This window comes from Pristiophorus japonicus, chromosome 2 (genome assembly GCF_044704955.1).
Source record: "Pristiophorus japonicus isolate sPriJap1 chromosome 2, sPriJap1.hap1, whole genome shotgun sequence".
Classification (NCBI taxonomy): domain Eukaryota; kingdom Metazoa; phylum Chordata; class Chondrichthyes; family Pristiophoridae; genus Pristiophorus; species Pristiophorus japonicus.
This window is the reverse complement of record NC_091978.1, coordinates 246,195,500-246,208,920: the sequence shown is the minus strand read 5'-3', so window position 1 is coordinate 246,208,920 and position 13,421 is coordinate 246,195,500. Positions and strand designations below refer to the sequence as shown.

Here is a 13,421-nt window from a genome sequence, read left to right as displayed (position 1 = left end):
CTCAGTTTGGAAATAGTAACTGCTGTCTGTTTTTTTCCCCTTACATTTCCTCCTCTTGTTTATCTTGAGATGGTCACTGGTTTGCTGCAGTGTGTCTAGTGTGTGCACAGCTTTCTGGATAACTTTGGATGGGGCTGAGCTGCTGCTTCTGACGTATGTTGTTCTGTGGTGCTGTAAGTGGTTGGTAACTGTGTTGAGTGACTGCCTCTCCTCAGACACACTGAGCTGTATCTCCAACCTAGAAAGCAGTTTCAGTCTGACCCACACTCCATTTTAGCAGTTCATCAGCTCTACAGAGAGGAAGCTCTATAAAGATTCACCTCCATGGGCATTGGGGATTATGTCTGTGTTGCAATCGATGGTGGAGCGCCCTGGGGTTTCAGACTGCAAGGTGGCAAAGAGCACAAGCAACCTTTACAGGTCTCAAAGGTAAGCAGAATGATTTAATTGAGATGCATACAATGTTCAGCAAAGTCAAATGTAACATCCTGGAACATTTTCAATATAGTTGCTGGAATTGGTTAATAATTTTGAGACTGTGTACATTTAGTATATACTTTTCTTAAAATCTGTGAGATTCACAGAATGAAAAACAATTACATATTATTCCTTTGGAATTTTTTGCAAAGGTTTTTAAAGTGTAACTGTGAGCCATTCTTCGGAATTCAGTGACAATCTGATCCTGAATCCTGTAGTGAACACCAAATCCTAAATTTCAGAATTCACCCGTTAAGGCAACTAATCATAAAAGTCTTAATAGTCGGACCCTGATAAAATTGTCTCATTTCACACCAGAAAGAATTCTCTTACAATGAAACAATGAAAGTAGATTACTACTAAAAGTTGACTGTAAGATAAAAATAGTATTATCTGCTATAATCTTAAAAGAGGCTTCCTGTTACGTCTTATTAAAGAAGAGATTCTAGCCTGTGGGCGGTTCTTTTATTTTTTGCTGTAGGTGAATGAATATTGAATCTTACACTGGGCAACTGTGGGGATCTGCTTTTGATTAAATCACACCAGTTAAATAGCATGCAATACATTATCGAACATTAATTGACAGCACATTGTTCAACTGTAGGGGAAAATGCCAGCATTCAAGAGGGCGGGAGTAGTATTTATGTTCATTCGTCTATATTTAAACTTTTGCTGAATAGCAAAGTTTGTGTTCGAAAGTGACAGGAGAATAAGATGCAAAACTCATTCTACCCTATAACATAATGCATCACAGATGGTCAAAAAGGTGAAATAATACATTAAACTGCTGGGTCTACCGGATTGGATTTAAGATTTACTGCATTATTTATTGGTAAATAATATTTTACAGTATCATATTTTTAATATTTTTTGCAAACTGGCTTGGTTTTGCTGTGCATGAACAGTTCCAGTGATGTAAAATGTATGAGTTGCTGCACTGTGCGAAAGTTCATTATTTGAAAGATACAAATATAAGGATAGAAATGTACTTGATTTTAATCCAGCACAATGATTTGTGCTGCTGTATGTGTTTAACTCTGTTGTTTTTGTATTTGATAAAATATAATGAAATTCTTTGTGCTTTATAATTTGTTAATAAGGAACCTGAAATTCTAGTATTTCTATCTTTATTAACAATGTTTGAACTGCTGTTAAAATTCAGGAAGAAACATTGACACGTTTTTTATTTTAATTTTGAAGCCTACAAATATTATCTTATATTTAATCATGAACTGTTTTAGTATTTCATAGCAGTGTGATGCATAGGACATCATTACCTTCTTTTTTTTAAAGAAATCTGGTTAAATGGGCTAACTAGTAATCAAAAAAGTTGGGAGATAATTACCAAACTACACAATTGAGAAAGTGGAAAAAACAAAAGTTCTAGAAGTGTGACACCTAGCGAATCTTTTGTGCAGTTGCAACATGAAAACCTGTAGGGTGAGAGACCAATTAATCCAGAAGCTTGGACTATATTATTATATAACAAGAGCTCCATAAGTGTACTAGAGGGTTTAGTACCCTTCAAAACAACGTTCACTGTATCAGTTTACAAAACTGGGAGAAAGTAAAAGAAAGTAGACATCACAATCACCAAACTCATTAGAACGTATTTAGTGCGGCAATTTCATTTGTTTGTAAACACAGTCATATTAAGATACATCATTGTTTCTTTTACACACATCACTGTGATGAAAGTGACGCATACTACCTTTCAATCTCCAAACCAGAAAATAGTTTTGCTAAATACTTTCTCATCAAAACCTTGGCCGTATAAGCAATCATGATGAGATTATTCAACAATTGATTCGGCTGTGAGAATTTATTCTGGATGTTTTAGAAATATTTGCATTAAAAAGTTGTTCCAGTTATTAACAGCCCAGTTATTCTATACTGTTTGCAAAAAATGTATACTTTATGGTCGAATTTGAACAAGTTACCCAAATTGAAGTTAGGTAGAGAGTGAAAGAAGCTCAAAGAAGTATTCTCACACCATTTTAGTATTGTACCAGTTGAGGTACAAAGTTAATTTAGGCTGGTATCTGATAAATCTGTCTCTTAGCCTTGTGCCAGGATTTTTGTGGCCTTGTAAGGGGCGGAGCCTTTTTCCGCTCCTTAAAAGGCTGGCAGCTTAACCATTATTTCTCAGAATTTGTTGACATTTTTGACAAATCTGCCATCATCATAATCCAGTCATTAAATCTCAAGAATTCATTCGCAGTGAATTTACCACTACACAACTATTTAATAAGTTTAAGTAGAACCTTTGATCCCTGCTGGAAAAATAATTTGTACCTCTTCATTCTAGTCACAATGTTTGGTGGGGGAGATATTTGTTTAGGCCTGTTTTAGGGCGTAAAATGGTCAGTGTGCTGGGAGAGTCGCCAAGAGCCGGAGGTCTGAGGCTTGTCCAAAATTGGGCCTCACCTAAATAATTCTGGTGAGCTGTCAGTGCTAATCGGGCATCCACATGCAGTTCACTAATTTGCTGCAGGCTAATTTGGGCCAACTGCGACACTCGCAGCAGCTCTTAGTTAGGTCCTGGGGGGTGGGGAGGGGGTGAGGAGTTGAGTGCGACAGGCAGCAGCCTGCAGCATTGCTGTGGAACCAGAGGAGCAGGAATGCTCCTCCTGGCTCCTCATTAAGGTAAGTTAAAAATGAAAAACTTACCGTTTGTTTGACAGCTGCTGATTAGGCCATAGAAGACTGCCCTAAGTGGAGGAAGTGCATCTGGGAGAGCGCTGAGCACCTCAAGTCTCATCGCCGAGAGCATGCAGAAATCAAGCGCAGGCAGCGGAAAGAGCGTGCTGCAAACCAGTCCCTCCCACCCCTTTCCTTCAATGACTAATTGTCCCACCTGTGACAGAGATTGTGGTTCCCGTATTGGACTGTACAACCACCTAAGAACTCATTTTTAGAGTGGAAGCAAGTCTTCCTCGATTCCGAGGGACTGCCTATGATGATGATGCCATAGAAGAACACGGAAAATTGAGCAGAACATGTCTGGCACATACTCTGCTCATTCTCTGATGAATTTCGAAGCGGGATCCTTAAACATACATTAGGCCCCTCATTAGCATATGTAAAGGGACTAACACTTTTATAAGGTGACTGTCAGGGATGCCGGAATATCTCCCAAGCCAATATGGCATCAAATATATTTCAGATGCCCTGCGGACAAGGTATAGCACCCTACATCATTGGAACTTTTTGCCCTTGTTTCGCGCTCGAGAAACAGGCAAACCTAAAACCAATTTTTGCTTCTGCTGAATGCCCTGCTGTAATTCAAAATTTAAAATGGAATCTCCTCTTTAAGAAGAATTGTTGATTGAATAAAAAATGAAAATACTTCTCCATCCCCATCAAAGTTCTTTTTTGAAAATGTGACTCCCGACCTCCCACCATAACTTTGATGAGTGATCGATGGAAACTCCCCCCCCACAACACCTCCCCAGCGTGAACACCTAAAAATGCTCTTTCTGCTGATAATCTTCCATAGTTACGGGGGAGACTTCAGATGGCCTTGCAGGATGATGTCAAGCAACTCTGGGTCTGGAAGGCCCGGCTGCAGACTGCACCACCTGCAATAAGAACATAAGAAATAGGAACAGGAGTAGGCCATACGGCCCCTTGAGCCTGCTCCGCCATTCAATAAGATCATGGCTGATCTGATCATGGACTCAGCTCCATTTCCCTGCCCGCTCCCCATAACGCCTTATCCCTTTATCATTTAAGAAACTGTCTATTTCTGTCTTAAATTTATTCAATGTCCCAGCTTCCACAGCTCTCTAATGGAGTGACCCATGATTTCCATCCTGGAAAACATCAGCTCCAAGCTTCATGCAAAGTCCCATGTCATGTTGGAGCCGAACTCCTCCATGCTCTACATATTGATTGGGCTAACCAAACCGGTAGCAATGCAGTGGAGGAGGATTTCCTGGAGTGTATTAGGGATGGTTTTCTTGACCAATATGTCGAGGAACCAACTAGAGAACTGGCCATCCTAGACTGGGTAATGTGTAATGAGAAGGAACTAATTAGCAATCTTGTTGTGCGTGGAAGAGTGACCATAATATGGTAGAATTCTTTATTAAGATGGAGAGTGACATAGTTAATTCAGAAACGAGGGTCCTGAACATAAGGAAAGGTAACTTCGACGGTATGAGGTGTGAATTGGCTAGAATAGACTGGCAAATGATACTTAAAGGGTTGACAATGGATAGTCAATGGCAAACGTTTAAAGATCACATGGATGAACTTCAACAATTGTACATCCCTGTCTGGAGTAAAAATAAAACGGGGAAGATGGCTCAACCGTGGCTAACAAGGGAAATTAAGGGTAGTGTTAAATCCAAGGAAGAGGCATGTAAATTGGCCAGAAAAAGCAGAAAACCTGAGGACTGGGAGAAATTTAGAATTCAGCAGAGGAGGGCAAAGGGTGTAATTAAGAGGGGGAAAATAGAGTACGAGAGGAAGCTTGCCGGGAACATAAAAACTGACTGCAAAAGCTTCTATAGATACGTGAAGAGAAAAAGATTAGTGAAGACAAATATAGATCCCTTGCAGTCTGATTCAGGTGAATTTATAATGGGGAGCAAAGAAATGGCAGACCAATTGAACAAATACTTTGGTTCTATCTTCACGAAGGATGACACAAATAACCTTTCGGAAGTACTAGAGGACCGACGGTCTAGTGAGAAGGAGGAACTGAAGGATATCCTTATTAGGCGGGAAATTGTGTTGGGGAAATTGATGGGATTGAAGGCCGATAAATCCCCGGGGCCTGATAGTCTGCATCCCAAAGTACTTAAGGAAGTGGCCCTAGAAATAGTGGATGCATTGGTGATCATTTTCCAACAGTCTATCGACTCTGGATCAGTTCCTATGGACTGGAGGGTAGCTAATGTAACACCATTTTTTAAAAAGGAAGGGAGAGAGAAAGCGGGTAATTATAGACTGGTTAGCCTGACATCAGTAGTGGGGAAAATGTTGTAATCAATCATTAAGGATGAAATAGCAGCGCATTTGGAAAGCAGTGACAGGATCGGTCCAAGTCAGCACGGATATGTGAAAGGGAAATCATGCTTGACGAATCTTCTGGAATTTTTTGAGGATGTAACTCGCAGAGTGGACAAGGGAGAACCAGTGGATGTGGTGTATTTGGACTTTCAAAAGGCTTTTGACAAAGTCCCACACAAGAGATTGATGTGCCAAATCAAAGCACATGGCATTGGGGGTAATGTATTGACGTGGATAGAGAACTGGTTGGCAGATAGGAAGCAGAGAGTCAGGATAAACGGGTCCTTTTCAGAATGGCAGACAGTGACTAGTGGAGTGCCACAGGGCTCAGTGCTGGGACCCCAGCTCTTTAAAATATACATTAATGATTTAGATGAAGGAATTGGGTATAATATCTCCAAGTTTGCAGATGACACTAAACTGGGTGACGGTGTGAGCTGTGAGGAGGATGTTAAGAGGCTGCAGGGTAACTTGGACAGGTTAGGTGAGTGGGCAAATGCATGGCAGATGCAGTATAATGTGGATAAATATGAGGTTATCCACTTTGGTGGCAAAAACACAAAGGCAGAATATTATCTGAATGGTGGCAGATTAGGAAAAGGGGAGGTGCAACGAGACACGGGTGTCATGGTTCATCAGTCATTGAAAGTTGGCATGCAGGTACAGCATATGGTGAAGAAGGTAAATGGTATGTTGGCCTTCATAGCTCGGGGATTTGAGTATAGGAGCAGGGAGGTCTTACAGCAGTTGTACAGGGCCTTGGTGAGGCCTCACCTGGAATATTGTGTTCAGTTTTGGTCTCCTAATCTGAGGAAGGACATTCTTGCTATTGAGGGAGTGCAGCGAAGGTTCACCAGACTGATTCCAGAGATGGCTGGACTGACATATGAGGAGAGACTGGATCAACTGGGCCTTTATACACTGGAGTTTAGAAGGATGAGAGGGGATCTCGTAGAAACATATAAGATTCTGACTGGACTGGACAGGTTAGATGCGGAAGGAATGTTCCCGATGTTGGGGAAGTCCAGAACCAGAGGACATAGTCTAAGGATAAGGGGTAGGCCATTTAGGACTGAGATGAGGAGAAACTTCTTCACTCAGAGAGTTGTTAACCTGTGGAATTCCCTGTCACAGAGAGTTGTTGATGCCAGTTCATTGGATATATTCAAGAAGGATTTAGATATGGCTTACGGCTAAAGGAATCAAGGGGTATGGAGAGAAAGCGGGAAAGTGGTACTGAGGGAATGTTCAGCCATGATCTTATTGAATGGTGGTGCAGGCTCGAAGGACCAAATGGCCTACTCCTGCACCTATTTTCTATGTTTCTATATTTCGATATTTTTATGTTCCTTGACACTGACAAGAGGTTCTCTGGCAGGCTTGCAATTGCATCAAGCTTTTCTGTGTGCATACCCATCACCATTCAACAACAACAACTAGTATTTATATAGCGTAGGGAAAATTCCAAGGTGCTCCAGAGGAGTATTATGCGATAAAAATTTGACACCGAGCCGCATAAGTAGAAATTATCATAGGTGATGAAAAGCTTGTTCGAAGAGGTACTTCTGAAGGCTGCCGCATCAAATTCATCATCTAAGTCCTGTATATTAGAACTCGTGTGCAAACTCTATCCTCCGGGGAGCTGGCTCCCGAGCTCTCCTTCCCCCCTTACCCAGCTTCAGCCTCTATACTACCATCTTAATTATGCGCAGTGCCATTTTCTGAGCTGGTGCCTGGGAGTGTCAGATCACGTGATAGTGCCTCTTCTCCTTCATTGTCCTCCTCCACAATGTTGGGGACAAGCTGGGCCGGTTGCAATTCTTGGGTATCTGAAAGGAGAAAGGCGCATAGGTCGGGTTTTGGTGAAGGGGGGGAAGCAAGATGTGCATGCGCACACCATCAGCTGCTTGTAAGTGAGAAGCGATTGTGGGATGGGGGATGTGGGGTGTGAGAAGAAGAATTAGGTCTGAATATACCATCATCAGCAATGTTTTCAACCTCACCGCTCACCATGGCCTCAGTGACTGTACCTCTAATGATCGCCAGCACTGTCTCCTCCAGCTCAGTGAGGTTCTGAAGTTGGGCTTCTTCTCCACCAGTCTGCTGCTGCTCACATCTGTTGCATACCACTTGGCCTGCAAAAGAAAGGGAAGTGTGCCAATGAACGTGGTACAATGTTTTTGTGATGTGCCTATCATTGTTGAATAGCTGGCAGTGTGTGCAAGGTGAGAGATGTGAGTGTGAGTCTCAAAGCAGTGATAAGTGTGTTGAGGGTGAGGTAAGGCTATGATTGTGAGTTATGAGTTGTGATTTCTAGAAATTGTTAGTAGATGGGGATGTAGTACATTGAGCAGTGTGTGAGAATTAATATCATTGGAGAAAAAATAATTGAGAAACTAATAGGCCTAAAAGCCAACAAATCCCCTGGACCTGATGGTCTACATCCTAGGGTTCTAAAAAGAGGTGGCTGCAGAGATAGTGGATGCAGTGGTTGTGATCTATATAATCCCTAGATTCTAGAACGGTCCCAGCAGATTCGAAAGTAGAAAATGTAACCCCGCTATTCAAGGGAGAGAGAAAACAGGGAACTACAGTGAGTTAGTCTGACATCAGTTGTTGGGAAAATGCTGAAATCCATTATCAAGGAAGTGGTAACAGGGCATTTAGAAAATCATTATTTGGTTAGGCAGAGTCAACCAGAGTGGTTTTATGAAAAGAAAATCATGTTCAACAAATTTATTAGAGTTTTTTGAGGATGTAACTAGTAGGGCAAATAAAGAGGAACCAGTGGATGTGGTATATTTGGATTTCCAAAAGGCATTCAATAAGGGGCCACATAAAAGGTTACTACGCAAGATAAGGGCTCATGGGGTCATGGGGTTGGAGGTAATATATTGGCATGGATAGAGGATTGGTTAACGGACAGAAAACAGAGAGTAAAGGTAAATGCTTCATTTTACGATTGACAGGCTGTAAGTAGTGGGGTGCCGCAAGGATCAGTGCTTGGGCCTCAGCTATTTACAATCTATAATAATGACTTACAGGAAGGGACCGAGTGCAATGTATCCAAATATGCTGAATATACAAAGTTAGGTGGAAAAGTAAGCTATGAGGACACAAAGGAATATAGACAGATTAAGTGAGTGGGCAACACTGTGGCAAATGGAGCATAATGTGGGTAAATGTGAGGTTATTTACTTTGGGAGGAAGAATAGAAAAACAAAATATTTTTTAAATGATGCAAAACTGTTAAATGTTGGTGTTTGGAGAGATTTAAGTGTCCTTGTACAGTAAGTACAGTTAGCATGCAGGTACAGCAAGTTGGCATGTTGGCTTTTGTTGCAAGGGGGTTGGAGTCCAGGAGTAAGGAGGCTTTGGTGAGACCACACTTGGAGTATTGTGCACAGCTTTGGTCTCCTTATCTGAGGAAGGACATGCTTGTCTTAGAGGTGGTGCAACAAAGGTTCATTGGATTGATCCCTGGGATGAGAGAGTTGTCCTATGAGGAGAGATTAAGTGGATTGGGCCAATATTCTCTGGAATTGAGAAGAATGAGAGTTGATCTCATTGAAACAATTCTGAGGGGGATTGACAGGGTAGATGCTGAGAGGTGTTTCCACTGGCTGGAGAGTCTAGAACTAGGGGGCAGGTCTCAGGATAAGGGGTCATCCATGTCAGAGAGATAAGGAGGAATTTCTTCACTCAGAGGGTTGTGAATCTTTGGAATTTGTTACTCCAAAGGACTATGGATGCTGAGTCGTTGATTATAGTCAAGGCTGAGATAGATAGATTTTTGGACTCTCGGGGAATCAAGGGATATGAGGGTCGGGCGGGCAAGTGGAGTTGTGGTCGAAGATCAGCCATGGTCATATTAATGGCAGAGCAGTCTTGAAGGGCTGCATGGCCTATTTCTGCTAATTCCTATGTTCTTATGTGAGGCTAGTGGTACAGTTGGTGAAGATGCATTCACTCACCTTGACTACTCATGTGAGGTCATTAAACTTCTTGCGGTACTGGATCTAGGTCCTGGGGGCAAAACACATGGCACTGCCAGCTTGTACTATCTCCTTCCATTGCTTTCTGGAGTGCTGTCTTCAAGGCCTCCTGTCCCCTTGCGGGTAGAGGACCTGTGTCTGTGCTCCCCCAGGACCAAGTCCTCCAGTGCTGCATCTGACAACCTCTGTACACTCTCTCTTCCCTGTTGAGCCATGGCTTCAGAGGTGCTTTTGCAATAAAGCACCTTCCCTTTAAGTAGTGCAGAGAGCCTAGACAAAACATTTTTGGCCAGTAGACTGCACCCAATAGTGGCCCCCCCCTTGAGCGCTAAGCCAACCAGCAGCACGGTTAGCGCTGAAATCAGCTCTCCAATCATTATAAGAACATACAAACATAAGAAATAGGAGCAGGAGTAGGCCATACAGCCCCTCGAGCCTGCTCCGCCATTTAATACGATCATGGCTGATCTGATCATGGACTCAGGTCCACTTTCCTGCCCACTCCCCATTACCCCTTCATCCCTTATCGGTTAAGAAACTGTCTATCTCTGTCTTAAATTTATAATGACCTGGCTTTCACAGCTCTCTGAGGCAGCGAATTCCATAGATTTACAACCCTCTGAGAAAAGAAATTCCTCCTCATCTCAGTGTTAAATGGGCGGCCCCTTATTCTAAGATTATGCCCCTAGTTCTAGTCTTCACTATCAGCTACCTGCACCACTTTGAACAGGTGCAAACAGATCGTGCTTGACACTCCCTGGGCCCATTTTTCAGCTTATTAGAATTTCACCACCCTAGTGTTTTATTTCTCTTTTTTAGTTTTTTATTTCTGTTTTCTTAATCGAGCCTGATTATCAAGGCCTGTATTGTTGGTACAGCAATTCAGCAAACATGGGAAAAGATCCAGGCCTAGAAATTGGACATCGACAGAAACCTGCCGATGTCTCTGCAGCCTCGGTTTTATGGCCATTGAAAATGGCCGCACTGGGGGCTGGAGATTTTTAGCACAGTGCTAACTTACCATGTAACACCCTCCTGGTGGCGTTATTGGAAGCATCCTACCTGAAGTTCCTGAACTGAAGTGCCGTTGGAGCTGCTTACAGCCTTGGGAGCGAGACTGTGGAGTTTGCAATGAATTGTGGGCAATTAAAAGGTATCACGCATGTATGCTTGGGGTTACTAGCCACCAGGTGGTGTCACTATCGGAGGTCATTGGGCTGTACGCACGTGTGTATGCCCCAGGTATAAAAGGCAAGCCATCATGTAATGGAATCACTTTGGGCCCTAATAAAGCAGAGTCAGGTTTGTACCTGTGTTAGTTTACAATATTCAATCTATCGAGTTATTACATACACAACATTTGGCGACGAGGTAACTTAAGAACCTTCAAGTGCAAAAATGAGCACAATTGGAATTCTGGAGAGATTCGTGGAGGGAGAGGACTGGGCAGAATTTGTAGCTCGCCTGGACCAGTACTTTGTGGCCAACAAAAAGGAGTAACCCACTGACGCAGTTAGGCGCAGGACGGTCTTCCTCACGTTTTACGGACCGAAAATCTATGGACTCATAAAGAATCTTCTCTTGCCTGCAAGTCCAATGGACAAGGACTATGAGGAATTGTGTGCTCTGGTACATGACTATCTCAAACCAGAAGAAGGCATCATCATCTCACGATATCGATTCTACACGCACGTTTGTTCTGAGGGCCAGGATGTGTCGGAATTCGTTGCCGACCTAAGACGTCTAGATGGACCGTGTAAGTTCGAAAAAGCATTGGGAGAAATGCTGCGGGACTTCTTTGTATTCGGCATCAACCATGAGGTGATCCTGCGTAAGCTACTGGCGTCGGAGACGCTGGATTTGAGCAAGATCATCACGATTGCCCAGGCATGCATGACGTCAGACAAAAACTTAAAGCAGATATCATAGAAAAATCAGAACTCGGCAAGTACTGTAAACAAGATTGTATCGTCGTTTGGCAGAGCTGCATATGGCAGGGCCTACTCGACTGCGTATGCGAAACCTGTGGCTGCTCAAAGTCCGACAACGGGAATTAATCCGATTTCACCGTGTTGGCGATGTGGGGGCAACCATCGGACTCATCAGTGTCGGTTTAAACAGTACATTTGTAAAGGCTGTTCGAGACTGGAGCATCTCCAGCGCAGGTGTCCACAACTGAACAAGTGTTCTGCGACACACCACGTGGAGGATGATGACCAGTATAGCACGGATCCGGATATGCAATCCAAGATACCAGAGGAAGAAATGTATGGACATGGTTATTCATTCCTAACAAAGAGCCAACCTATAATGATTAATGCGAAACTGAACGGTGTGCCGGTACCAATGGAATTGGACACGGGTGTGAGTCAATCAATAATGAGCCAGAGGACATGAGACAAGCTATGGGATACTAAGGCTGTGAGGTCTAAGCTGAGACAAGTCAATGCTAAGTTGCGTACTTACACCAAAGAACTCATAACCGTGATTGGCAGTGCAGTAGTCAAAGTGTCGTATGATGGTGCGGTTCATGATTTACCATTTTGGATTGTTCAAGGCAATGGTCCAATGCTATTCAACAAGAATTGGCTAGAAAAAATCAAATGGAATTGGAACGATATCAAAGTGTTGTCGTCAGAGGATGGTACTCCATGTGCTCAAGTGCTGAGCAAGTTCCCCTCGCTGCTTGAACCAGGCATCGACAATTTCACGGGAGCCAAGGTGCAGATTCACATGGACTCGGATGCAAGACCCGTCCATCATAAAGCTTGGGCGGTTCCATACATGATGAGGGAGAAGGTCGAAATCGAACTGGACAGACTCCAGCGTGAAGGGATCATATCACCGGTCAAATTTAACGAATGGGCCAGCCCCATTGTTCTGTGTTGAAGAGTGATGACACTGTCAGGATTTGTGGAGACTACAAGGTTTTGATCAACCGAGTTTCGAAACAGGATCAATACCTATTACCGAAGGCTGATGACCTGTTTGCAATGCTAACTGGGGGGAACTTGTTCATTAAACTGGATCTGACATTGGCCTACATGACACTGGAGCTGGTCAAAACGTCGAAGAAATTTACGTGCATCAACACTCATAAAGGACTGTTTATCTACAACAGGTGTTCTTTCGGAATTCGCTCGGCTGCAGCCATATTTCAGAGGAACATGGAGAGTCGACTGAAGTCCATCCCTAGAACCGTTGTGTTCCAAGATGACATCCCTCAGACTGAAACATTTGAATTGCGTCATCATGGCACCGGAAGTTGAATTGCTGGGGAGGAAAACTGCTGCTGACGGCATCAGTCCTAAGGACCCGAAAACCAAGACCATCAAAAATGCACCCAAGCCTTAGAATGTGATGGAGCTGCATTCGTTCCTTGGTCTACTCAACTACTTGGTAATTTCCTACCTAGATTGAGCACTTCATTAGAGCCACTGCACATGCTGCTAAGAAAAAGCGACAACTGGGTTTGGGGTTCGTCTCAAGATAGAGCTTTTGAGAAAGCTACTAATCTGCTTTGCTCTAACAAGCTGCTGGTACATTATGATCCATATAAGCATCTAGTATTGGCCTGTGATGCTTTGTCATATGGAGTTGGTTGCGTGCTCCAACAAGCTAATGAGTCGGGTAAACTACAACCTGTTGCGTATGCTTCTAAAAGTTTGTCAAAGGCGGAAAGAGTCTACAGCATGGTAGAAAAAGAAGCATTAGCTTATGTGTATGGGGTTAAAAAGATGCATCAGTACCCTGTTTGGTCTTCGGTTTGAACTAGAAACAGATCACAAGCCACTCATTTCATTGTTTTCGGAAAACAAAGATGTCAATACCAATGCATCGTCCTGCACCCAGAGGTGGGCGCTGATATTATCTGCCTATAATTATGTCATTTGCCATAGACCTGGCACCAAGAATTGTACCGATGCACTG

General features: G+C 43.1%; 1 protein-coding gene across 2 annotated transcripts in view; it reads left to right on the top strand.

Annotated features, from left to right (window-relative positions):
• The first annotated feature begins 247 nt into the window (after positions 1–247).
• Positions 248–13,421, top strand: part of LOC139245222 (synaptopodin-2-like) — a 230,938-nt gene continuing 217,764 nt past the window's right edge. The window contains exon 1 of one of the 2 annotated variants that reach the window (XM_070871136.1): positions 248–429. In XM_070871136.1, the coding sequence (XP_070727237.1) occupies positions 325–429 (105 nt within the window). In that variant the 5' untranslated portion in view covers positions 248–324. The remainder of the gene's footprint in view (positions 430–13,421) is intronic. The other variant, XM_070871138.1, reaches the window with a different exon arrangement.